The 26,333-nt window shown below is 43.0% G+C and overlaps 1 protein-coding gene across 1 annotated transcript in view; it reads right to left on the bottom strand.

Annotated features, from left to right (window-relative positions):
- The window catches only part of wdfy3 (WD repeat and FYVE domain containing 3), a 287,240-nt gene that overhangs the window by 228,968 nt on the left and 31,939 nt on the right, over positions 1-26,333 (bottom strand). The window contains exon 2 of the mRNA XM_055664858.1: positions 9,584-9,794. Coding sequence (XP_055520833.1) covers positions 9,584-9,763 — 180 coding nt within the window. The 5' untranslated portion in view covers positions 9,764-9,794. The remainder of the gene's footprint in view (positions 1-9,583; positions 9,795-26,333) is intronic.

Raw genomic sequence — 26,333 nt, 5'->3', positions numbered from 1 at the left:
GGGACTTGGGAGTGCTGGTGAAGGATTCCCAAAAGATTCATTTGCAAGTTGAATCGGTAGTGAAGAAGGCCAATGTTAGCATTTATTTTGAGAGGACTAGAATATAAAACAAGGATATAATGCTGAGGCTTGATAAAGTACTGTCAAATCACATTTGGAAATTAGTAATTTTGGGCCCCATATCTGAGGCGAGATGTGTTGGCATTGGAGAGGATTCAGGGAGGTTTTCGAGAATGATCCTGGGGACAGCTCTGGGCCTGTACTCGCTGGTGTTCAGAAGGACGAAACCTCATTAAAATAGTGAATGGCCTATATACAGTGAATGTGGAGTGGATATTTCCACTAGTGGGAGAGTCTAGGATCAGAGGGCACAATTTCATAACAAAAGGACAAACATTTAGAAAGTAGATGATGTCAGACGGTGGTGAATCTATGGAACTCATGCCACAGATTGCTATGGAGGCCAAGTCATTGGGTATTTTTAAAGCAGATTGACAGGTTCTTGATTAATAAGGGGTGTTAACAGTGTAGTGGCCATTTGGCCTATTTTGCATGTCATTGTGGATGGCATGTTCCTTTAAATTTTAGCCAGCCCGTTATAATGTGGGTGGGATTTTATGACGTGTCTTGGGGCGTGTTTATGCAGCTTAACGGCTTGCGTGTTAGTTTAGTTGAGAATTCGTTTTGGACAGGAGAGGGAGAAGGTTTATCCTTCGACCATGTCATGTTACACATGTTAAGCATGTCAAGCCTCATGTGAAGAAGAAGACACGAGGAGTTTCCTAGTATCTGAAGCAATGCGCTGGAGTTCGAAGCAGATTGCTGGAACAAGTCGGAAAACCTTGGATGTATCTTACTTTTATATCTACAATAAAGAAAATATTCATTAAAAGACTGTGTGCTGAAGCTTTATGAAAGTAGAAGCTCTGAAATTTTATGAGGCAGCTTGCATGCGTACCGAAGATATTCCCTTATCCCCTCTCACCCAATTAGTGGCTAGGGAGTTAATTTCCTGAAAGATCTGAAAAATCTGCCGCTATAAACAGGTAGGGCCAGCAATGGCTGCCTCACCAACAGTCCAAACTCCAGAGTGGGGGAAGTCCCTCCCTTCTTTTGTTGTTTGTGTTAAACGCATGTATTTAGTGTTCTTTTGCTTGTTTTATGGGGGGGGGGTTGGGGGAAACTTTTTCTAATCTCTTACCTCGACGGAGATGCAATTTTTGTTCCATATCGTATTTCCATCCACACTGCGGCCTAACATCGAGGAGTTGGCGGCCTTTGCTGGAGACCGATTTCGAGAGCTCCACCGCGGGTGTCTGCGGACTTTAGCATCACGGAGCCAGCGACCCCTTTGCCAGGGATCATCCTCTGAGTACTACCGCGGGAGATTGCAGGACTCTAACATAACGATGCTCGCGGTCTCTGGTCAGAGACCGACTTCAGGAACTCCAAGCCGCAGGAGCTTTGATCGCCGGCTCCGGGAGCTTCGATCACCCCGACTGCGGATGGTACAACTGCCCCGTCCGCGGGAGAATAAAAAAAGGAAGGAGTTTGGACTTTATTGCCTTCCATTACAGTGAGGAACTTGATGAATCCGCTGTGATGGATGTTTATGTAAACTTTTATGTAGCTGTGTGTCTTGTTGCTTTTTTTTTAGTATGGCTGTACAGTCATTTGAATTTCACTGCACTTTAATTGGTACATGTGACAATAAACTGACCTTGAAACCTTGAAAGGTTACGGGAGAAGGCAGAAAGGTTGAGAGGGAAAGACAGATCAGCTATGATTGAATGGCAGAGCAGACACGATGGGCTGAATGGCCTAATTCTGCTCTTATGAACATGAATCAGATTGTTTTCTGTGCGTCATATGTTGAGGGGCTACCTGATAGATATAAAATTATAAGCGGCATTAATAATCTTTTTACAGAGTGGAAAAGTCAAAGACCATAGGGCATCTCTTTAAAGTGAGAGGGGAACTTTACGAGAAGGTTTTTTTTTTAATGTGGAACATGCTGCCAGTGGAAGTGGTGGATGCAGAATCAATACCAATATTCAAGAGACATTTAGACATGCAGATAAACCTGAGGGGATGGAGGGTTATGAACCATTGGAAGCAGATGGGATTAGTTTAAATTGGCCTCAGGGTTGGGACATTGTGAGCCAAAGGGCCTGCTCCTGTGCTATGTACTATAAATACTAAACGTCACATTCATGTCACCTTGACAAAGATTTCATTTGCTTAGCTGAGATTATCTTTAATCTTCAAACAACTATTTTTAAACAACTACAGGTGCACAACCTTTTATCCGAAATTCCAAATAATGAAAAGCTCAGAATAGAGGACATTTTTTTGGTCCTTGAAGAAAGGTCCTTGAAGACGTTCACTGAGGGCGGTCCACAGAGGTGACAGCGGAACCTCCGGTAGGTCCTCGAAGAAAGGGGAACTAAATCCCCATTCTAAAAGAGAAGGTGTGGGTATATTGCGGGGGAGGGTTAATAATTGACAATCTGCTGCTGCCTGCCCGCTAAGTTAAAAAGTTCCCACGGTAGACTCACGATACACAGTGTATCGTGAGTCTTGCGTGGGAGCTTTTTAACTCAGCGGGCAGGCAGCAGCAGATTGTCGCTCCTTTCAGTTTCACCCCACCTACAACCCTCTGCTTCCCGGCCATGTCTGTGACCCCTTCCCTCCCCTCTCCAGTTTCCCGCCCATTGCACCGGCGCGGGGGCTTTGCACTGTCTTCACGTCGGCGATGCCAGCAGGTCAGTGCCAGTCACCAGAGACGTCAGGACCAACGGGACACCGACCCCCAGGCCCACTGCAAGCACGGAGATCCCAGAGACCCACAGCCAGCAGCAGCCCAGCCCCGTTCTAACTCCAGAGGAACACCATCCCCGTAGGGACAGAAGCTGATGGTGTGCAAGGTACGCCTTGTTCTTGGGGTTGCGGATGAGGGGGCGCAGCTCGGGCTGTGACGTCTCCGGCCACCCCCCTGTACAGGAGCTGAGACTGGGAACTGTACCGCCCTTGCAGGTGAGCAGAAGAGTGGGGTTGTTTGCAGTTGCAGAGGGAGGGGGCAAGGGCGGTACAGTTCCCAGTCTCAGCTCCTGTCCAGGGGGGTGGCCGGAGACATCAGGACCCACGGGGACATCGACTGCAAGCACGGAGATCCCAGAGACTCACAGCCAGCATCAACTCTAGCCCAGCCCCACTCCAACTCCAGAGGAACCCGGGTTGCGGATGAAGGGGCACAGCTCGGGCTGTGGGCGAACTGCCACTTGTCGCTGTAGCGGCCCATCAGGGAGCGGGTTCCTGTTGGTCCTGATGTCTCCGGACACCCCCCTGGACAGGAGCTGAGAGACGTCAGACCCCCAGGCCCACTGTAAGCACAGAGATCCCAGATCAGCATTGCAAGCATGGAGATCCCAGATCAGCAACTCCAGCCCAGCCCCACTCCAAATCCAGAGGAACACGCTCCCCGTAGGGGCAGAAGCTGATGGTGTGCAAGGTACGTCTTGTTCTTGGGGTTGCGCAGCTCGGGCTGTGGGCGAACTACCACTTGTCGCCGCTCAATTTTTGTTTCACCTTGAAGAAAGATTTGATAACTGGGATTGTATTCTCTGCAGCAACGGAGATGAATAAGAGACTTAGTTGAGGTGAATAATATTATGAGAATTGGACCCGTTTCGTTTAATAAAGAGTGTAAGAAGGAACTGCAGATGGTCGTTTAAACTGAAGATAGACACTAAAAGCTGGAATAACTTAGCAGGACAGGCAGCATTTCTGGAGAAAAAGAATAGGTGATGTTTCGGGTCAAGACCTTCAGACTGAAGAGGTTGAAAACCAGCAATAAAACACAATGAATGGAGTTGTGTGTTATCCAACTAAGGGCAGTAATCAGAATCATGTGTTCATCTTTATTGACGTGACACCATAATAAATATTACAGAAAAAAAATTAATGGGGTGGCACGGTGGCGCAACGGTAGAGTTGCTGTCTTGCAGCACCACAGACCCAGATTTGATCCTGACTATGGGTGCTGTTTGCACAGTATTTGTACCTTCTCCTTATGACCACATGTTTTTCTGTTGAAATTCCAGTTTCTCCCACATCTGACAGAAGTGCAGGTTTGTAGGTTAATTGGTTTCTGTAAATTGTCCCTGGCATGTAGGATACTACTGGTGTATGATAGATTGTGGTCGGCAATACCCATGTGATTGGTACCCTACCTGTTGCCCTAAACATTTGTTCCGCCCATCAGCACAACACAGCATGGTGTGCATTGCGTAGTTACTGACCTTAACAACTCCGACAGCACTTTTAAACCTACAGCCTCCACCACTGAAGCTGACAAAGGTGGCAGATGCAGCGGAGCACCACAAGCTGAATTTACTCTCCAAGATACACAGCATCCAGACCCCAAAATATGTTGTGTAGGAAAGAACTGCAGATGCTGGTTTAATACAATATATTGCTGTTCCTTGAACATTGCTTGGTCTAATTGCTCGAGATCCCCACCAAACCACCTTATGAAAGTACCTTTACTGAAAGGACTGCAGCAGCACACCACTACCTTCACATCAGCCATTCAGGATAGGCAATAAATAGAATAGAATAGAATAGTTTCTTTATTGTCATTGTAACATGAACCATGTACAACAAAATTTAAAATGTCAGCCAGTCAGTGCACCATTCAAACATTTCTAAAAGCTAACGATACATACAAAATAAAATATCTTGTACTACAATAGTCACAAATGGCCTGTCTTGTAAGATCCACATCTCTTGTATGAATAAAAAAAATATTGTTGGCCCAATGCAGTACTCCTGTGATCTCAGCCTTTTTATATTTCATATGATGTAAGTCCAAATTGGTTGAAGACTGGCTTGCACAATGTTAGAAACCTTAAGTGGTAGTCAAGATCACCCACTCAGCACTGCTGGTTGATTTTGGTTGTAACTGCTTTGACCTAATGTATTTGATACCAATATCTCGTTTCCACCATTGTTAGACATTTAGGTGCCTATGACCATTCGCAACAGTACGACAGGACTGCAGAATTTAAAAATGATCCTTTTTTTTTATAGGTCACTAAATTGCTTCCTGTATGCTGTTTAGTGCATTGTATTGCACTACAATAGTCAGCCTCAAAATTCCTTTTCATGTGATCATTAAAAATAACACAAACCTAACAAGGAAAATAGGTGTGTGCATTATCTAACTAAAATAGATCATTACTCATATCTGAATGTCAAGGGGGGAGTGATTGGAGCCAGACTGCCGGAAGAATTGGTCAAAGCTACCCATCTTATCAAGAAGATAAAAATAGAAATACTGTCCTAGAACCCACAAACAATAAATCAATCATTTATAAATGTAAACTTTTGTTAGGAGAAATTATTCACTAATAATTTAGAATGCCAATGATTTATGTGACACTTTTATGGAGTTAGCTTCGAATCTGTAGCAATACCAAAATCTAAATGTCCATCATCCCTTTGTGAATCTCAGGTAATTAGTGCTCACACTGGAGATCATAAAAGCAAACCCCGGTTTAATTAGCATTCATTAATTCCCATTTGCTGGTTGTTGGATAACAATCAGTAATGGAAATCCTTGTGACTTCTTACGTGCACGATTAGACAAACTGAAACTCAGCATAATTCAGTCCAATTACTGCTGCACTAAGATCAGCAAATTCAGATTGTTATACCTGAGACATACCCTCATTCTGTGCTCAAGAGACTAAATCATGCATGTAAGGTACTGACAACAGCTCCCTTTCCTGTTTCAATTATATTTTTAAGATCAAATTGAAAAATTACAACTTTTTAAGCAGGAGTTAGAGAGAGTAAATTGGACAAATTATTAAGCAATTATTGGGCAAATTCATATCTCGTACATCAGAGTTGTTTAAAAACCAAATTATCATAGCATTTTACCAATACGTTTTTACCATTTTACCAATAAGAGGATAAGGACATCGAGGATGTTTGTAAATTCGGTCAAAAGATAAACAGAATCATATGTTAAGATTAGGAAGAGGAAAATAAAGCAAATAGTGAAGAACTGAAGCAGTGAAGGTTAACTGTGATGGATCCTTCACAGGTATTAACCTCTCCATAATCAAAGGAAATCTATAAAAAGGCAGCTAACATCAAAAATCTACACCATCCTGGCCACAATCTAATTACACTGCTACCACTAGAAATGTGATGCAGGAGCCTAAGAACCATTACCTCGAGGTTCAATGATAGTTTCTTCCCATCAATGATCAGAGTTCGTTGTACAATCTTAACCACAACTCTACCTCAGCACCGAAGTACTATGGACTATGCATCAGAGGTGAACTATTATGTTCTGGTTACCTTATATAACGCATAATTTATTATATTACTGTTAATTGCATATTCATGTGTTGTTTTGTTTCATTAATGTGCCTTCAATAGTGGCAGCAAGTAAGAATTTCATTATTCATATTCCTGGAGTATACAACAATTAAATATTCATCACTCAGACAAGCCATAAAAAGCCATTGGGTAAAAGAATCCCAAATATTTTCATATTTATGTCAAAAAGAGGGTAACCAGGAAGTATATAGGACTACTCAAAGATAAAGGGAATTTATGCTTGGAGTTAAAGAATGTAGTACAGGTACTAAACAAGCATTTTACCTCAGTATTTACCAAATGGAACATGGAAGATAGCGAGAGCCATAAGGGGTATACTAAAGATAGACACAAAGTGCTGGAGCAATTCAGCGGGTCAGGCAGAATCGCTTGAGAAAACGGATGGATGATGTTTCGGGTCGGACTTAAACTTCTTCAAACTTATGGGGTATACTAATATGCTAGAGCAGTTTCAGATCAAGGTGATGGTGGTATTGAATCTCTTGACAAGCCTAAAGGTTGATAAGTCCCAGGGGTCCAATGAGAGCCATACAAAGTTATTGAGAAAGGCAAGAGGAGATACCACGACCTTGACAAAGATCGTTGTATCCTCTCTATTCACAGATGAAGTTCCGGACACTGGTTTAGGGATTATCCATTAAATGATGTTGTTGAACCTCTTTTCATTGTTGGAGAGGACTTATAGGAAAATAATACACTCACATTTGCACAATGGAACAAGTAGAGACAATCAGCATGGTTTTCTCCAAGGCAGGTCATGTCTTACCAACTTGATTGAGTTTTTTTGAGGAGGTGATGAAGGTGATTGATGATGGTAGGGCATTGGTGCTGTCCACATGAATATTAGTTTAGCATTTGATTGCCTGATCCAGAAGAATATGAAGATGGGATCCAGGGTGACTTGATAGTTTGGATTCAGATCTGGCTTACCCATTGAAGACAGAAGATAGTAGTAGAAGGGTGTTATTCTGGATGGGGGTCTGTGACCAGTGGTGTTCCACAGGGATCAGTGCTAAGACATCTGTTGTTTGAGATATATCTAAATGACTTTGATTGTCATGTTGCAGCTTTCCAAAATTTTGAGTAGGCTATATTTGGAGAATGGTATGCAATTCTGATTGCCTCATTGCAGGAAGGCTGTGGAGGCTATGGGGACGGTGCAGAAGTGGTTTACGAGAGGGTGAGTAAACTTGGATTGCTTTCTCTGAAGTGATGGAAGCTGAGGGGATACCTGATGGAAGTTTATAAAATTGCAATGCATAGATGGGGTAAGACAGTCAGAACCTTTCTCACCAGAGTGGACATGTCAAATATTAGAGGGCCTAAATTTAAGGTACAAGAGGGGCAACATTTAAAAGAGATACATGTGGCACAAAATTGGTGGGTGCCTGGAATGCACTACCTGGGACGGTTGTGGTGGGAGCCGATAAGATAATGGCATTTGTTCTGTTCCTCGGCTGTCCTGTTCTATGTTCCATGTCTTAGATGTATAGCTTTTCAGTGACAGTCATATTTCACTAAAGGCATCTAAGCATCTTTATCAAAAACAAGGATTCAAATATTGTTCCAAGATGTGATTAAAAATATTGTGGTACTAGTTGAACGAAAATGGGCTTTGCATTTCATGGTCTTGTCTGACCACCAATATGGATATAAAAGATTGCACAACTCGATTCAAAGGTTCCTCTCAGGGTTCTGGTGTGCAACAAACAACAACAAAAGTGGATTCATAATTACTTTCACTGCTGATTAAAGAACCCTGCAATAACATTAACTGATTAACACTGACATTGTGGAATTCTCTGCCTCAGAAGGCAGTAGAGGCCAATTATCTGGATGCTTTCAAGAGAGAGTTAGATAAAGCTCTTAAAGATAGGGGATATGGTGAGAAGGTAGGAACGGTGTACTGAGTGTGTATGATCAGCCATGATCACAGTGAATGGCGGTGCTGGCTCGAAGGGCCGAATGGCCTATTCCTGCACCATTGTCTAATGTCTATTGACTTCAAATATGATTCAAAAGTGGAATAACACTGATGGTGGAAATCCAAAATATCAGTTTGGAGATTTTCACGACCTTCTGCTTTGCTTGAATTGTTTTTGAGATTTTTGAAGACAATGAACAAACCATTTAAATTCAACATAAAATGCATTGTAAGCCAGCATCTGCAGTCCCTTGTACCTACAAAATGCTTTGTGTTTTACTTAAGATGCCACTATCTGCAGTTTCTTGTGTCTCCATCTAAATACAAGCTCTCTTTTGTTGTTATCATACAGATTATTCTACAGGAAAATCGAAAAAATATGCAACATTCAAATATGCAAGTCTCCAAAAAAACAACCCAATTTCCTCAAGACATTTAAGAAAAAATGAAATAATTGGTAAACAGAATAAATTTTAAAAATGCAGTCCATATGTGACACAACCATCATTAACATTAGCACACTAATTGTAGAACTTAACCAAAATAACACTAATAATAGAAAACTGCAATCAACAAATCAGCTTCCAGAATTATTCAAGAAGGAACTGCAGATGCTGGAAAATTGAAGGTACACAAAAATGCTGGAGAAACTCAGCGGGTGCAACAGCATCTATGGAGCGAAGGAAATATGTAACGTTTCGGGCCAAAACCCTTCTTCAGACTGATAGGGGGAGGTGGAGAGAAGGAAGGAAAAAGGAGGAGGAGGAGCCCGAGGGCTGGTGGATGGGAGGAGACAGCCCGAGGGCTGAGGAAGGGGAGGAGACAGCAAGGGCTAACAAAATTGGGAGAATTCAATGTTCATGCCCGCAGGATGCAGACTCCCCGAGTGGAATACGAGGTGCTGTTCCTCCAATTTCCGGTGTTTCTCACTCTGGCCATGGAGGAGACCCAGGACAGAGAGGTCGGACGGGGAATGGGAGGGGAGTTGAAGTGCTGAGCCACCGGGAGGTCAGGTAATAATAATAATAATACATTTTATTTATGGGCTCGGACCGAGCGGAAGTGTTCGGCAAAGTTTCTCCAGCATTTTTGTGTACCTTCCAGAATTATTCAGTTACCTTTCAATCTGATAGGTTAATATTGGTGAAGAGTAAGTTATTCTTGCCAAGAGATTAGTTTTTCCTCATCAGATATTCAGCCGCCATTACTACCAACTACTTGTATTATTTGAATCCCTGTACTCACCCTGTTAAAAACCGGTAGCATCATATATAGCTTTTCTTCCTGTTCCTTCTGAGTCATATGCCGAGGTGAATGACAGAGTTCCATGAAAAGACGACGAAGGTGCATTAGACCAAGTGCATTATCCTGCGGACTACACTCTTCCTGCCGTGGACGGCCCATGATTCTTTTCACCATGTTCATTTTTCCGAGTTTCCCGAAAGTACGACCAATCCTGTTGAATAAGAGTTCTAATATTAATGTATTTAATGTATCAGTATGTGCATAATAAACAGTTTGTCCACAGAGAATGTTTTCACATTGGGCACTCTGTATTGACTTTATATTGACAATTTCCCAAGATAGATTCTTCCTTGAAAGGATTTCAGGCCAATTTGGAATTCGAAACAAAATGAATTTAGCTGATAATAATTTTAATTTGTTGCAAGAATGATACAAATAATCACTTTAAGGACATTAAACACATCATGGAACATAGAACACTACAGCACAAGAACAGGCCCAATGTCACACAATGTCTGTGCCAAACATGGTCCAACTTCATCTAATCTCAAGCCTCTTATGCCTCATTCATGTCTACCTCAACCACAAGGCAACGTGTGCCAGGCACCCTCCACTCTGCGTAAAAACAAAATGTGCCCTGCATACCCACTTTAAACTTTGCAGCTCTCATCTTAAAACTCTGCCCGCTAGGTTTTAACATGTTCACCCCGGGAAATAGGATCAGACTGTCTCCCGTCTAGGTCTTGCATAATTTTATATTCTATCAGGTCTACCCTCAACTTTCAACGTTGCAGAGAAAACAATCCAAGTTTGTTCAACCTGCTAATCCAAACCTGTTCTTCGCTCCCTCCAAAGCCTCCATTTGCTTGGGGCAACCAGAACTGCGCACAATATTACAAATGCAGCCCAACCAAAGTCCTATAAAGCTGCAATTTGACTTCCTGACTCTTATACTTAATGCCCCAACCAATGAGGGCAAGCACACCATATGTCTTCCTTACCCCTGTATCTACTTGTGTTACCACTTTCACCCCCCCCCATACGTGCAACACACAACGTTTAATCAGATTAAACTTAACCGGCCAATGTTTTACCTATTTTGTAGCTGATCTATATCCCGCTGTATACTTTGCACACCTTAGGCAACTCTACCAATTTTGCTGTAAACTTACCAACCAATTTATTTACTTTTAGGTCCTAGTCATTTATATACATCATATACATCAGTGGTCCCAGCACAGATTCTTGCAGATCTCCATGTCACAGATCTCCAACCAGAATAACAGTCTTCTATCACTAACTTCTGTCCACTATCAGTAACCTAGTTCTGCGGCCAAACGACCAAGTCACTGTGGATCAAAAAGGAATGTATTGATTTTTAAAAAGCATAGGGACAGACAATAGAAATCATGCCCAAAAGGTGTTCTGCTTCAAGATTTATGGGATATTTTTAGTAAGCTTATGATATTTAGTTTAGGTTGGTCGCCATGTAGCATATTTTAAACTAGAAATAAATTTTAAATCAAGGGACTTGCCGTCATTCCTTAATCTTCCTACCTTACTGCATCATCATCCCTCTCCCATAGCCCCCTCACCACACCCCCACCCAACCCTCCCATAGAAAACTTGGCTATACACTCACATGCTACAAGAACTACAAATAGATCTGAATTTGGCTTAATAATAATGCAAATAATTTGGTATAATAATGCAATTTTTCTGAGTTACATTACATAAAAAAGAAACCAGAGCTAGTTTAATACAGTGAGTTTAATTTGTTCCAATTTTTAAAATTTACTCAGCTGTATAATCACAAGACCATCCCACGTCAAATGATTAATAAACAGATTGTTCACACTTTGTCATATTTGGCTCTGTTAAACTTGTAACCACATCTCTACTCATCATAATAGCACTTATGTATAGTTATACAGCATGGAAACAAATACTTCAGTCTACCCTTTGACAATCATCAGACATCCATTTACACTAATCAAGATTCAAGAGACATTTATTGTCACATGCACCAATTAGTGATGTGAAATTTGGGGTCAATCCTGTATTAATCCTATTTTATTCTCTCCCCATTTTATACTAACACTACCAGTCATCCACACACTTGGAGCAATTTAAAGTGGTCAAAAAATCTACCAGCTTACAGATTTTTCCGATGCAGGGAAACCCACATGGTGACACGGAGAATATATAACCTCCAGACAAACATCACTGGGTATTAGGATATAAAGCTATGAAATATACTTGTACCTCATTTCTATATTATTCCCATTTATCAGCTTTAGGTCTGTGGCCTTCAATACGTTGGCAATTCAAGTGCTTGTCATGATACTACTTCAATATTGTGAGAGTACTTGCCTCCCCCACCCACTCAGGCAATGCATTCCAGATTACAACCATGCTGTGTAAAAAATCTACGTCAGATCCATTTTAACCTGTTCACTGCCAAGTTTTTTTTCATTATTGGCCATGACCCGCGTATACTCGAGGGGGGCACTTAACAGGTTAAATCCTCATCCTAAACCTGCGTCCTCGGGTTTTAGTATATTTACCCCATCCTATGCCCCTCAAATTTGTTATATTTCTATCAGGTACCTCCTGTCCTCCGAACCCGCTCCACTCTAAGTAAATCCAGTCTACCTTCATAACTGAAATGCTCCATCCCTGATAACACTCTGATGAACCTCCTCTGCACCCTTTCTTGAACCACCCTGTACAACCCTAACCGCAACTCTACCAGCCACGGACTTTCATCTGCAATGATTGTACTATGTACTTTGGTTTTTGCACCATCATGATATGGTTTAAAGATTCAAGAGAGTTTATTGTCATGTGTCCCAGATAGGATAATGAAATTCTTGCTTTGCTTCAACACAACAGAATATAGTAGGCATGAATCCAGAACAAATCAGTGTGCCTCAGGGGCGGAAATCCCGTGTTTTGAGAGGTGGGGGACTTCCCCCCAAGTTTTTGTAATCCGGATTTTAAAACCCGGTAAAATCTCCGCTTTCCGCGAGACAGTGGGGGTGGGACTGCTGATCGAGGGCGCCCGATTGGACGAGAGAGACGTCGGTCAGCAGGCAATGGACATGATGATTCAGCGAGATCATTGGAGGAGGGGGGAGTAGGGGAGGATGGGTCTGAGGACAGAGTGCAGTGATTGGAGGGAGACGAGCCAAAACACTCTTGGCACAGACCTGCGCCTCATCCGCAGCCACCAAAAAATTGTGTCCCCCGTCCCCTCCATATTTTGATAGCGATTTCCGTGTCTGGTGTGTCCATATGCCATTATATAAATATATACACACACACATGGATAAATAAACAGATAAAGTGCAAATAAACAGATAATGGGCTATTAATGTTCAGAGTTTTGTTTGAGATGAGTGTAATAGCCTGATGGCTGTGGGGAAGAAGCTTGGAATAAGATTAGGATTTTTTCCGATCGGTGAAATAATAAAAAAGTTATGAATGTTTTAAAAATTGTGAGATCAGCAGATTGGTCTTTTCGCCTGTCAGTCACCATGATGAAGGTAACGCCCCTTCCGGGGGCCAGAATAAAGCCCCGGAGGCCGGACGTAAGTCAGTCACCACTGTAGACCGTGAGTGAGAGTTGAGTCCAGAACTGTGAGTCTATGCCGTGAGTGAACGGAACTGTAAGTCTGGACTGTGCATGAAGTCAATAGTTGGTCTGCACTGTGCTGCTTGAACTGAATTGAAGGGTTGGTCTGCACTGTGCTGCTTGAACTGAATTTAAGGGTTGGTCTGCACTGGGCTGCTTGAACTGAATTGAAGGGTTGGTTTGCACTGTGCTGCTTGAACAGAATGTCGCCTCATTCCGGAAGTCCCGCTCACTGCGGAAGTCCCGCTCAATGGTGAGGCCACGCTCAACCGCCTGAGTAGATTCAAGAGAGTTTTACTGTCGTATATATGTTGTGTGTGAGAGTGTGTGATGGATGATGTGAGTGTGTGTGTGAGTGTGAGTGTGAGTGTGAGTGTGAATGTGAGTGTGAGTGTGGTGTGTGTGCGTGCGATGGAGGGTGTGTGTGTGTGTGTGTGAGAGAACTGCCAGCCCACCAGCCGCGGGCGAGTCGACTGCCAGCCCACCAGCCGTGAGTGAGTTGGCTGCCAGGCCTGAACTGCGAGCCCACGAGGCCCGAGCAAATGAGCTGCCAGCCCACCAGGTCCGAGTGATTGCCAGCCCAAGAATCCATTTGGCCCATAATTGTATTGTATATCTTTATTGTCATTTCCTGAGTATTCACATACCCAGAGGAAACAAAAAAACGTTGCTCAACCAGTGTCCATTCAGTGTGCATTAAAAATAAATAGAAATAAAAATACATATATCATGAACAAATTAACACTCTACTAAACATCAACAGGCATTCCGATCAGCAGCGGCACGACAGTGGCTCTGCTGCAGTGTGTCCAGGTTGGTGGTTGGTGCGCGATACTTTGGCAGGGGGCAAAGTCCGTTTAGCAGTCTTATAGCCTGCGTGAAGAAGCTGAGGAGCATCCTGCTGGTTTTGCAGCTAATGCTCCTGTACCTCTTCCCAGATGGCAGGATGGAGAATATGTGATGCAATGGGTGGTAGGGATTTTTGATGATGGAGATGGCTCTGCTGATACATCTCTTCCTGTATATGTCCAGCAGGAAAGGGAGTGGAGCACCAATAATCCTGCTGGCGGTCTTACGAGGTTAGACCCTCTAGCCCTGGCAATATCCTCGTAAATCGTCTCTGTACACTTTCCAGCATGACAACATATTTCCTATAACACGGTGCCCAGAATTGAACACAATACACTAAATGTGGCCTCACCAACATCTTATATAACTGCAACATGACCTCCCAACTTCTATACTCAATACACTGGCTGATGAAGGCCAATATGCCAAAAGCCTTTTTGATGACCCGATCTATCTGTGACTCCACCTTCAGGGAACTATGCACCTGCACTCCAAGGTCCGCTCTACAACACTACCCAGTGCCCTACCATTCACGGTGTAGTTCCTGCCCATGTTAGACTTCCCAAAATGCAACACCTCACATTTCTCTGCATTAAATTCCATCAACCATTCCTCAGCCCACTTGACCAATTAATCCAGATCCTGCTGCGATTTTTCACAACCAACTTCACTATCTGCAAAACCACCCACTTTTGTATCATCTGCAAACTTGCTAATCTTGCCGTGTATGTTCTCATTCAAATCATTGATATAGATGGCAAACAGTAACGGGACTAGCACCGAACCCCGAGGCACACCACTAGTCACAGGCCTTCAGTCTGAGAAGCAACCTTCCACCATCATCCTCTGCTTCCTTCCATGAAGCCAAATTTCTATCCATTCAGGTATCTCTTTGGATCCAATGAGAAAAGTAGTTATTCAAATAGATAACCTCCAATATACAGAGAACCTCGATTGCTAATGGCCTCAATTTTTACAATATTTAAAAGTATGATATAAAAATTCAATATATTTTATGAAAAGATTCAGGTTTGAAATAATTTACTGGTTAAATCATTTTAAAATTTGAATTGAATGTACATTTTCCATGAAAATAAAAACATGGATTATAAAATGAAGTTTTCTGACTGAACAAACTAACAATCTGCAGCATTGAAGCAAATAGGACCCTATATAACATAATACGACATTCAGATCTCTGCTGAGATCATTGGATACAATTAAAACCATGGCACCAAGCAAAAGTTACATAGGCTTTTAGAAGTGTCAGGGAAGAAAGAATATGGGAAGTAAAAATCAACTGTAATTTGTAAAATGAACGGATTGAGGTGGATGCAAGTACGTATTGTATACAAAATGTCATGGCATTAAACAGCATTCTACTCATAAAAAGTACTAACTTCCAAATAGTATGCCATGACATGATAAGTACCAATATGCAAAAGAAAGAAAGAAAGAAAATCCACTGCTTATTCAAAAGCAGTCCCCACGGTGGCTCATCGGATATCGGTTGCGCCAGTGACCAAGATAAGAAACATGTTGATGCAGCACTGCATTGTTATTTCCCACCAGTTTCCTAAACAAATTGTTGTAATGAGGCGATTAATTGTTTTTTATAAAAATTGAATGATCAAATGTACTCAGCAGCAGAACCTACTCTTATTTAGCATTTCTGAATTAAATTTATATCTGGAAGTAAGAACTAAGTTGCAGATATTTTTGATGCAAATATAACATCTTAAATTATGGAGTATCAAAGCAAAGAAAGACACACGCAAACCTTTCATTTAAACAATCGTTAAGGGATATGTCTTATGAAAATCCTAAAATAATGGATCAAGTCTGGCATTGCAGCATTATCCAATGGTTTATACAGGTGCACAACCTTTTATCCGAAAGCCTTGGGACCAGACACTTTTCGTAATTCAGAATTTGTCGGTCTTGGGAATGGAAATTTTTTAGCGTAGACTTTAATGGCTGGCTCAGTGGTAGAGTGTTCGGCTCATATCCGCAAGGTCGTGAGTTTGCGCCTTGATCCAGGCAGTTACTCGGTCGCGAGTTTGAGTCTTCAATGTCGTTTTTTCTTGCAGCATAAATGTTTGTATGAAATGCAGTGTAGGAGAGGTGTACTGACTGTGTGGGCAGAACTTTGGAAGTGATTGCCCACCAGTCTAAAACGCCGCTGTGTCTCCCTGTCCCTGGGATAGCAGGGGGCGATCAAACAGCACAATACCCCCCTCCCCCTCCAACTCCAGAGGAATTTGCTCCCCGATGGGCCGCTACGGCGACAAGTGGCAGTTTGCCCACAGCCTGAGCTGCGCCACCCCAAGAACACCTTGCACACCATCAGCTTCTGCCCCTACGTTTTCCTCTGGAGTTGGAGCGGGGCTGGGCTGGAGTTGCTGCTGGCTGTGGGTCTCTGGGATCTCCGTGCTTGCAGTGGGCCTGGGGGTCGCTGTCCCCGTGGTCCCTGACGTCTCCGGCCCCCCCCCTGGACTGGAGCTGAGACTGGGAACTGTACCGCAACTGCAAGGTGCAAGGGCGGTACAACCCGGAGGATAGCAGTGGCCGGAGACGTCAGGACCAACAGGAACCCGGTCCCCGAGGGCCCCTACGACCCCCGAGCTGCGCCCCCGTCATCCGCAACCCAGGTTCCTCTGTAGTTGGAGCGGGCTGGGCTGGGCTGCTTCACTCTGGGATTCCATGCTTGCAAAACCCAATTGGTCCTGACGTCTCCCGGTGACTGCACTGACTTGAAGACATCGCTGACTTGAAGACAGTGCAAAGCTCCCGCGCCGGTGCCAAGCGGGGAGCTGGAGAGGGGATTCACACACATTCCTCCGGGGAGCAGAGGGTGTAGGTGGGGTGAAACTGAAGGGATTAACAATCTGCTGCTGCCTACACTGTGTTTCGTGTCTACCAACTTTTAACTCAGGCTAGGCAGCAGCATATTGTCAAACCACCCACCTTCTCTTTTATGAATGGGGATTTAGTTCCCCTTTGACCGGAGGTTCCGCTGTCAAACTTGCGGGCCGCCCTCGGTTGAACGTAATCTCCCTGTCCTGGAATATGCACAATACCCCCCTCCCCCTCCAACTCCAGAGGAATCCGCTCCCCGATGGGCCGCTATGGCGACAAGTGGCAATTCGCCCACAGCCCGAGCTGAGCCACCACCAAGAACAAGACGTTATTCTTGCAACACAACCTTCCACCCATACGGGGAGCGTGTTCTTCTGGAGTTGAAACGGGGCTGGGCTGGAGTTGCTGATCTGGGATCTCCGTCTTGCAGTGGGCCTGGGGGTCGGTGTTCCGTTGGTCCTGATCTCCGTTGACTGGCAGTGCTGCTAAAATCGCGACGTGAAAAGTACATAAGCCCCCGCGCCAATGGAGAAGGAGAACCACATGGCCGGGAAAGGTGGGGGCCTGAAGGGAGCGACAATTACTGGCCTAACTGCTGTTAAAAGTCCCACGCAAGACTCACGAACACTGTCTTCGATATTGACCGGATGTTCCGCCCTCGGTGAAGATTCAAGGACCTTTCTTCAAAAATAAAAACATTCGGAGGTTTTTCGTTAAATCGTCGGATAAAAGGTTTGCACCTGTAGTCTGATGCTGCAAAAGCATAACATTACTAGAAAGCATGTCCAAAAAGAGCTCACACCATCTGACTATGTACATTACAACCCGTCTTCAGGACTAAATTAAATTCAGTTTGACAATTTTCAGAGAAACCCTTTGCCTTTCACAGATGAGACTGCACTTTTGGTTCAATTTGTCTGGTTCAAATTTATCTCTGTACCATTATTGCTTCAAATGCTAATAATTGTTACCTTAACACTGTGTCAGCAACTTATCAAAGACATTCCGTTATCTCCATCTTCTCCTGTTTGCAATTTGAAACAAGCTTAAAAACTTTTCTGGTTCCAAAAGGGCCCTAGGACCAAAATGTTGAAACTTGTAAATCCGACATGCATTTTAGCATTTTCTTTTTTTAAACAACTGTTTCACTGAATTTTCAAGGATGAACAGTGGCATTTATTTTTTTATTTGTTATATTAATTTTATCAATGCAACTGCATTTGCAAAATGTTTTTCAGATTGAAATGTTGATCAATCTGTACATGAAAACCTAAAAATTCAATGGGCACCTGCATTCACTCGCTGAATTAGGTATGCCAATGCTTTTGTAAAGTATCAACTTTGACACTCTCAGTATGCCATGCAACATTGATTTTTATAAATTCAAAAAAAATCAAATGAAACGAAAGTTATTTAAAATGTAACTTGCTTATTTAAATGGCTGGCAGCAAAGTTCCCTGAGGTGGTTCTCATCAGGATATCGGTTGCGCCAGAATGAAACCAAGATAAGAAACATGTTGATGCAGCACTGCATTGTTATTTCCCATCAGTTTCCTAAACAAATTGTTGTAATGAGGACATTAATTGTTTTTTATAAAAATTGAATGATCAAATGTACTCAGCAGCAGAACCTACTCTTATTTAGCATTTCTGAATTAAATTTATATCTGGAAGTAAGAACTAAGTTGCAGATATTTTTGATGCAAATATAACATCTTAAATTATGGAGTATCAAAGCAAAGAAAGACACACGCAAACCTCTCATTTAAACAATCGTTAAGGGATGTGTCTTATGAAAATCCTAAAATAATGGATCAAGTCTGGCATTGCAGCATTATCCAAAGGTTTATAGTCTGATGCTGCAAAAGCATACGATTACTAGAAAGCATGTCCAAAGAAGAGCTCACCACCATCTGACTAATGTATATTACAACCCTCAGGACTAAATTAATATTCAGTTTGACAATTTCAGAGAAACCCTTTGCCTTTCACAGATGAGACTGCACTTTTGGTTCAATTTGGTCTGGTTCAATTTATCTCTGTACCATTATTGCTTCAAATGCTGTTTTTTTCCGATAATTGTTACCTTAACAACTGTGGTCTGCAACTTATCAAAGACATTCCGTTATCTCCATCTTCTCCTGTTTGCAATTTGAAACAAGCTTAAAACTTTTCTGGTTCCAATAAAGGGCCCTAGGACCAAAATGTTGACTGTTTCTTCCCACTCTGATAAATCCGACCAGCTGTGCATTTTAGCATTCTCTTTTTTAAACAACTTTTCACTAGAACAATAATTTTCAAAGATGAACACGTGGCATTTATTTTTTTATTTGTTATATTAATTTTATCAATGCATAGCCTGCATTTGCAAAGTTTTTCAGATTGAATTCTCCAATGTTGATCAATCAAATGTACATGAAAACCTAAAAATTCATTGGGCACCTGCATTCATCGCTGACTTAGGTGGAAAATGCTTTTGTAAATCATACTTTGACACTCTCACGTCAGAAGGGGAAAAAAAGCAACTTTGATTTTTATAAATTCAAAATTAAAATCAAATGATACGAAAGTTATTTAAAATGTAAATTACTTGACACCTATTTAAATGGCTGGCAGCTAAAGTTCATCTGAGTGAATGGATCCGTTCATTCTGCATCAGGTATCACTTGACATAAATAGAGAATTTCACTGGCATAATTGCAGGAGAATGTCAGAATTCACTGCAAACCTCTAGACTTCTTTTGAAGTCCAACATTTGTCTGGGAAATTGGCAGCAAATTCCAGACCTACTTTCAGACAAAATTGTCACACTTTGGAGCATTTATGCAGAAAATCAGCATGAAACTGCTAGCATTTTCTAGCAAGTTCCAGCTTGTGCTTTAGTTAACAAGAACCTAGAGGGGCAGCACATTGCCACATTTTGTAGTGATTGCATCACAGCACCAGACACCTGAGTTGAATTGTGATCTTGGGTGCTGTCCTTGTAGTTTTAAACATTCTTATTATGATTGCATGGGTTTTCTCTGGGTGCTCCACTTTTCTCTTGCATCACAAAGGCATGTAGGTTCATAGGTTAACAGGCCACTGTTAATTGCCCTAATATGGGCAGTAGAATCTCGAGAGGGTGGAGAGAATGAAAAAGGATTAATGTAAAACAGTGTAAAATGGGTCAGCACAGACTTGATGGGTCAAAGGGCCTGTTTCCAAGCTGCATTGTCTCCATAAATCTGCAAGGTATTCATATGTTCAGCTGGAAAGAGTGCGAAGGGGAATTTGGAGGATGTTGGCAGTACTTGAGGGCTTGAGCTATGGGGAGAGATTGGGCAGGCTCGGACTTTACTCCTTGGAGCTCAGGAGGCAGAGGGGTGCTTATTGAGGTATAGAAAATCATGAGTGAAATAGATATGGTGAACATAGAGTCTTATTTCTATGGGAGGGGAATCAAGAACTAGAGGGCATAGATTTAAGGTAAGAGGGGAAAGATTTAATAGGGATCTGATGGGCAATTTCTTCACAGAGGGCAGTGGGAATGTGGAATGAACTGTCATATAAAATAGTTGAGGCAGGTACAATAACAACATTTAAAAGACACTTGGACAGGTACATGAAGAGGAAAGGCTTTGAGGGATAGGGGCCAAAGGTAGGCAAATGAGACCAGCTTAGATAGGTTATCTTGGTTGGCAAGGATGAGTTGGGCCGAAGGTCCATCCTGTACAACTATGAACCTAGTCCAATTTTGTCTTAATAAAATTAATAATTCTTCAACATAACAAAAAAGCTGATAATATTAAGTATATTGCATTTTATAATGTGTGGTAAATAGTGTATAATTTCAAATTTACTCAATTCCATTAAACCAAATGAAATTTCATCAACCCTAACCCTGGACAGACTCAGACACCCCAAAATTACTGATGCAGAAAATAACTCAAATTCAACCCCCAATTAGCATGAAGGAAATTTAATCTCTCTCCATTAATCCTTGTAGAAAATGTTCATCCTTTAGCAAAAACAAAATGTGATATATTCAATGAATGGCTTCATTCAAAATGACTTTGATTTTTAAGCTTGCCTGATGTTACAGAAATGTTCCCCACCCGTGAAGAATGTATGATTTTTCTTTCTAAGTAGGCCCTTCATTTATTTTAAATATACATAACACAATGGAGCTGCCAACCACGACAGTTAGGACGTTTAAAATTGCAAGGTTTTCCTTTCCCATATTGGTCTGCAATAACCCACTGTTCTCTCAAATTCTTTCTGATGAACACCCACACAAGCTGTGGAATAGAAATGCAGCCTCTATCATACACTCTATCTTGCAATACTGGTAGCATTTGCACATTGTGTTACTCCATATAATCCAATGACTACAAGAAGAGGTTAAAGTCTGGGTATACTACTGCGAATGACCGACTTTGTTACACCAAAATAAATCCACCATGTATCAGGGACATATCAATGGCATGATAGAATACTCGCCACTGCCTGGATGACTTCAAATCCAATAACTATCAAGAAGCACAACACAATATCGGACAAAGCTGCCCAGTTGGCTGGTAGCCCATCCACAATCTCAAATAAATAATTATTTCGACCAAGGAGCACAATGGTTGCAGTTTTCACCATCTACAAAAAGCTTACCAGTTATATTAAATCAGTCTACTTTGGCAGAACTACCCAAACCTACCCACAACCTCCATCAATGAGAAGGGCATCGCTGCATGAGTACATCACCTGCAGTTTCAATTCCCGATCACACACCTTTGACTTAGAAACATCTTACTGGCCCTTCACTGCAGGCTGTAAATCCTGGAACTCCCCATACAAAAGCACCATGAAGACAGCAGCATTTCAAGTCTGTAGCTCGCTATGATCTTCAAGGAACATTAGAGATGGTCAATAAACACTGGCTGTGACAATGCCAAATATTATTATTTTTTAAGTTTATTTGCTGAAACTTGACTTTTTCATAGATATTCTCTGTGCTACATTTATTCTAGCATGCCAATTTTAATCACCGTTTGTGTCTATCTTCGGTGTAAACTAGCATCTGTATTTCCTTCCTATATATCTAACTAGACTAAGTGGGACCCGTTGGGTCCCATGTTCACACGGGAGGGCTGGTCCCCCGACGCAATATTCCACCTCTCCACCAATTCCAATATTGGTGGCCAGTGGGGGGGCTTTCTGGAGTGCTGGTATGGGTTCTTGGGGTGGCAGCTCAGTCCCTCAAGCCTGATCTGCTGGCAGCTCACTCACGGCTGGTGGGGTGGCAGTTGACTCATGACTATTCCTTAAAATTCCATTTCAAGCAGGGTGCAAGGCCACCAAATTCAAATCCATGTTCCTACCATTTCAAGCAGGGTGCAAGGCCACCAGTTTCAATTCAAGTGCAGTTTCATACCACTTCAAGCAGGATGCAAGGCAGCCAAATTCAAGTGCAGTTTCATTCCACTTCAAGCAGGGTCGAAGGCCACCAAATTCAAATGCAGCTTCATACCATTTCATGCAGGGCGAAACCACCACAAAACCACACAAAACACCAAACTCACAGTTCAGTAGACATTCAGTGTGTTCAGTTGATTCACAGCTCAGAGAGTCATGACCTCTCCCTCCCCCATCATGCAGAGACTGAGCCATACCCACACTTCCGTGTTTTATAACCCCTCCCCCTGGAAATGGTGTAGCTTTCAGGGCGTAATTGACAGGAGAGAGATTCTCAACATTTTTTAAACACTAATAACACTTTTATTTTTCATTGATGGGAAGAATTCTCTGCACCTTCTCAGCGGAGGGGGGACTGAGTAAGATGGTCAAAAATCACAGCCGTAAGTGGTAGCATTTTATCTTAAATCAATATACAGTGCCAACAGGAAGTAAGTGCATTTGCAGTAGTGCCTTTTAACTTCAAGCCAAAGCACCCAAGCCGCCATTTGCAGTAAGAAGCGCCTTTCAACTTAACTTCATGCCACCATTTGCAGTAAGTAGTGCCTTTCAACTTCAAGCCAAAGCACCCAAGCCACCATTTGCAGTAAGAAGTGCCTTTCAACTTCAAGCCAAATCACCCGCCACCATTTGCAGTAATTAGTGCCTTTCAACTTCAAGCCAAAACACCCAAGCCACCATTTACAGTAAGTAGTGCCTTTCAACTTCAAGCCAAAGCACCCGAATAACCATTTGCAGGTAGTGCCTTTTACTTCAAACAAACCATATTTTCATTTTCAAATCACATTAAGGGTACTCACAGTAGTGTAGACATTTGTTCAGTGTTATTCAGAGCTCATAGAGACGTGACCCTTGGCTTCATACATCTTGCAGAGAATGAGTGAGGCACACCACTTCCTGGTTTTATAGTCCCTCCCCCTCCCTCCAGCAGGTGCAGCAGAGAGAATGGTGTTTTTTTTTTAAACTTCAAGCCAAAGCTCCCAAGCCACCATTTGCAGGAAGTAGTGCCTTTCAACTTCCTGCCACCATTTGCAGTAAGAAGTACCTTTCAACTTCAAGCCAAATCACCCACCACCATTTGCAGTAAGTAGTGCCTTTCAACTTCAAGCCAAATCACCTGCCACCATTTGCAGTAATTAGTGCCTTTCAACTTTAAACCAAAGCTCCCAAGCCACCATTTGCAGTAAGTAGTGCCTTTCAACTTCAAGCCAAAGCACCCAAACAACTATTTGCAGGCAGTGCCTTTTTACTTCAAACAAACCATATTTTCATTTTCAAAACACATTAAGGGTACTCACAGTTGTGTAGACATTTGTTCAGTGTTATTCAGAGCTCAGAGAGACGTGACCCTCTGGCTTCATACATCTTGCAGAGAGTGAGTGAGACACACCATTTCCTGGTTTTATAGTCCCTCCCCCTCCCTCCAGCAGGGGCAGCAGAGGGAATGGTGATTTTTTTTAAAACATTAATATCTCTCTGATTTTTCATCGATGAGAAAAATCTTCCGCACCCGTAAGGCGGAGGGGGGCTCTGAGCGAGGTGGCCAAAAATGACGGCCATAGATGGCGGTGTTCTCTCGGAAATTACGCCACAGTGCACCAAAAGCGGTCAAGATCAGAGTTTTAGTAATATAGATATAGTAAAGACATACTAATCTACAACTATCATAATCAAGAATTTCCAGTCAGGTACAATACAATCAAACTGTTGCAGGTGGGACAGGAGGCTGTCCTGTCCCGTATGTACTTGGCCATGCCAGGCCAGTAGAACATGTTCAGTGCGTGGGCCAACGTGGCATCGGTACCTGGGTGACCGTTGTGTGCCTCTTTGTAATATTCGTCTTGTAAGGATGAAGGGATCACGACTTTGTGGCCCTTAACTATGACGCCGTCCTGTATTACCAGCTCATACCAGCTGTATTACCAGCTCATCAACGGACTAGGATGAACGGCTGCACCTCCAGTGGTGTGCTGGATTGTCTGTTTGGCCAGCCTCTTTTGATTATGGATGCGAGTAGCTGAAGAGTGCCATCGGCAGCTGTGTGTTCAGCTAGACGGCGCAAGCGTTCTGTGGGAACGAAGTCGACCTTGAGGACCGTAAACTCATCCCGTTCATAGGTGGTGTCTTTCACTGGTTGCACGTTGTGCGCGAGAGAGAGTGTCAGCAACGAGCATGTCTTTACCTTTCTTGTAAACGATTTTGAAGTCGAACCGCTGGACCTGCATCATCATATGCTGCAGTCGTTCAGGTGCTGCATGTATAGGTTTATTAAGGACGGTTACAAGTGGTTGGTGGTCTGTTTCGACTGGGAAAGTATTGCCAAAGATGAAATCCTTGAATTTTGAACAAGCGAAGACCACGGCTAGCAGCTCTTTCTCGATCTGCGCATAGCGCTGTTCGGTGTCCGCCATGGTGCGGTTGTACAGTCCCATCAGCAGACGTTTGAAGGCAGGCGGCGCCCAGCCCGTATCGTGAGGCATCGCAGGTTACCGTGGCAGGATGCTTCAGGTTGAAGAATGTCAAGGTGGGAGCGCTGGCTTGCTTGGACTTTAAAGAGTCGAATGCTTGTTGATGTTGCTGGAACCAGGTCCAGGCAGTGTCCTTCCGAGTGAGTTGTCTCAGTGGCGAACTTAGTTCGTAGAGGTTCGGTATGAACTTTCCCAGATAGTTCACAATACCCAGAAAGCGTTGTAGGCTTAACACGTCGGTGGGGGCTGGCATTTCTGTGATGGCAGCAGTTTTCTTCGGATCGGGCTTAAGGCCATCAGAAGTGAGAACGTGTCCAACATATGTAACCTCTGGAACCCTGAACTTGCATTTATTGGGGTTGAATTTCAGGTTGATCTCACGTGCCCGGTCCATAATACGCTTTCGGTTGTTGTCATGCTCCACTGTGTCTTTGCCATATACCAGGACGTCATCTACGATGATGGCACACGTGAGACCTTGGAACAGCTGTTCCATGTTTCTCCGAAAGACTTCGCTGGCCGAGTTGATGCCGAATGGCATCCTGAGAAATTTAAATCTGACAGTGTGGCAAACGTGGTCAGGTTTGCTGACTCGCCATCTAGTGGTATCTGCCCCAACGAGCTTTTTGCATCAAGGACGGAAAATACTCGCCCGATCTGTGCAGCGACGTCCTCGCTAGTTCTCATCGGATAATGCGGGCGCTTGATGGCAGCGTTCAAATCTTTTGGGTTAATGCACAGCGGAGCTCGTCCTTGTCTTTCTTAAAGGTGACAACCATGGAGGCTAGTACGCCCATGGAGACCATGTTTTTTAGTTCAGTCTCAATTCTGTCTTTCATGGCATGTGGCAGACGGTGGGGAGCATGGATGGCTGGGTGGACGTTGGGGTCAATGGCGATCTTATAGGTCACAGGCAGCTTGCCTAGCTTGCCATCGAATAGATCAGGGTATTCTTTTATTGTGTCCTCAGAGATTAGTAACTTGTGAACTTGTGAACGGGCTGGTCAAAGGAGACTAGCCCTAAGTCTTGGCACGCATGGATGCCCAGTAGAGTCACAGTCAGATTTTAAGATATAGAAAGTTAGAATTCTTGTGGTGTTTTTCAGCACGCATTTGAAGGTAGTTCTTCCCAGAGGATACAAAACCTCCCCCCCCCATAAGCATGTAAGGTGGATCTGTGTCTAGTCAAGGCCTCGTTATTTCTTATCTTGTTGTAGACGTTCACAGACATTACATTCACGTGGGCACCGGTATTGAGTTTGGCCTTCACAGGCTTGTTATTAATTGTCATTGAAACAGAGGGATCCAGAATCTTACCAGCTGTGTGAAGGAGTGCACCGTTGACTCTTCATATGTGCTAATTGGATCATCTTCGTGGGCAGAGTCTAGCTGGTCCTGTGAGTCTGTAATTGTTTGGTTTTGTTGCAACAGGTGCAGGTCCCACGGGACCTGCAGACAACGGCGAAGCGATTCATCTTTTTGCAATAAT

Source organism: Leucoraja erinacea, chromosome 1 (assembly GCF_028641065.1).
Source record: "Leucoraja erinacea ecotype New England chromosome 1, Leri_hhj_1, whole genome shotgun sequence".
Classification (NCBI taxonomy): Eukaryota; Metazoa; Chordata; class Chondrichthyes; order Rajiformes; family Rajidae; genus Leucoraja; species Leucoraja erinaceus.
Note: the sequence above shows the minus strand (reverse complement) of the source record. Positions and strands in the feature narration are given on the sequence as shown.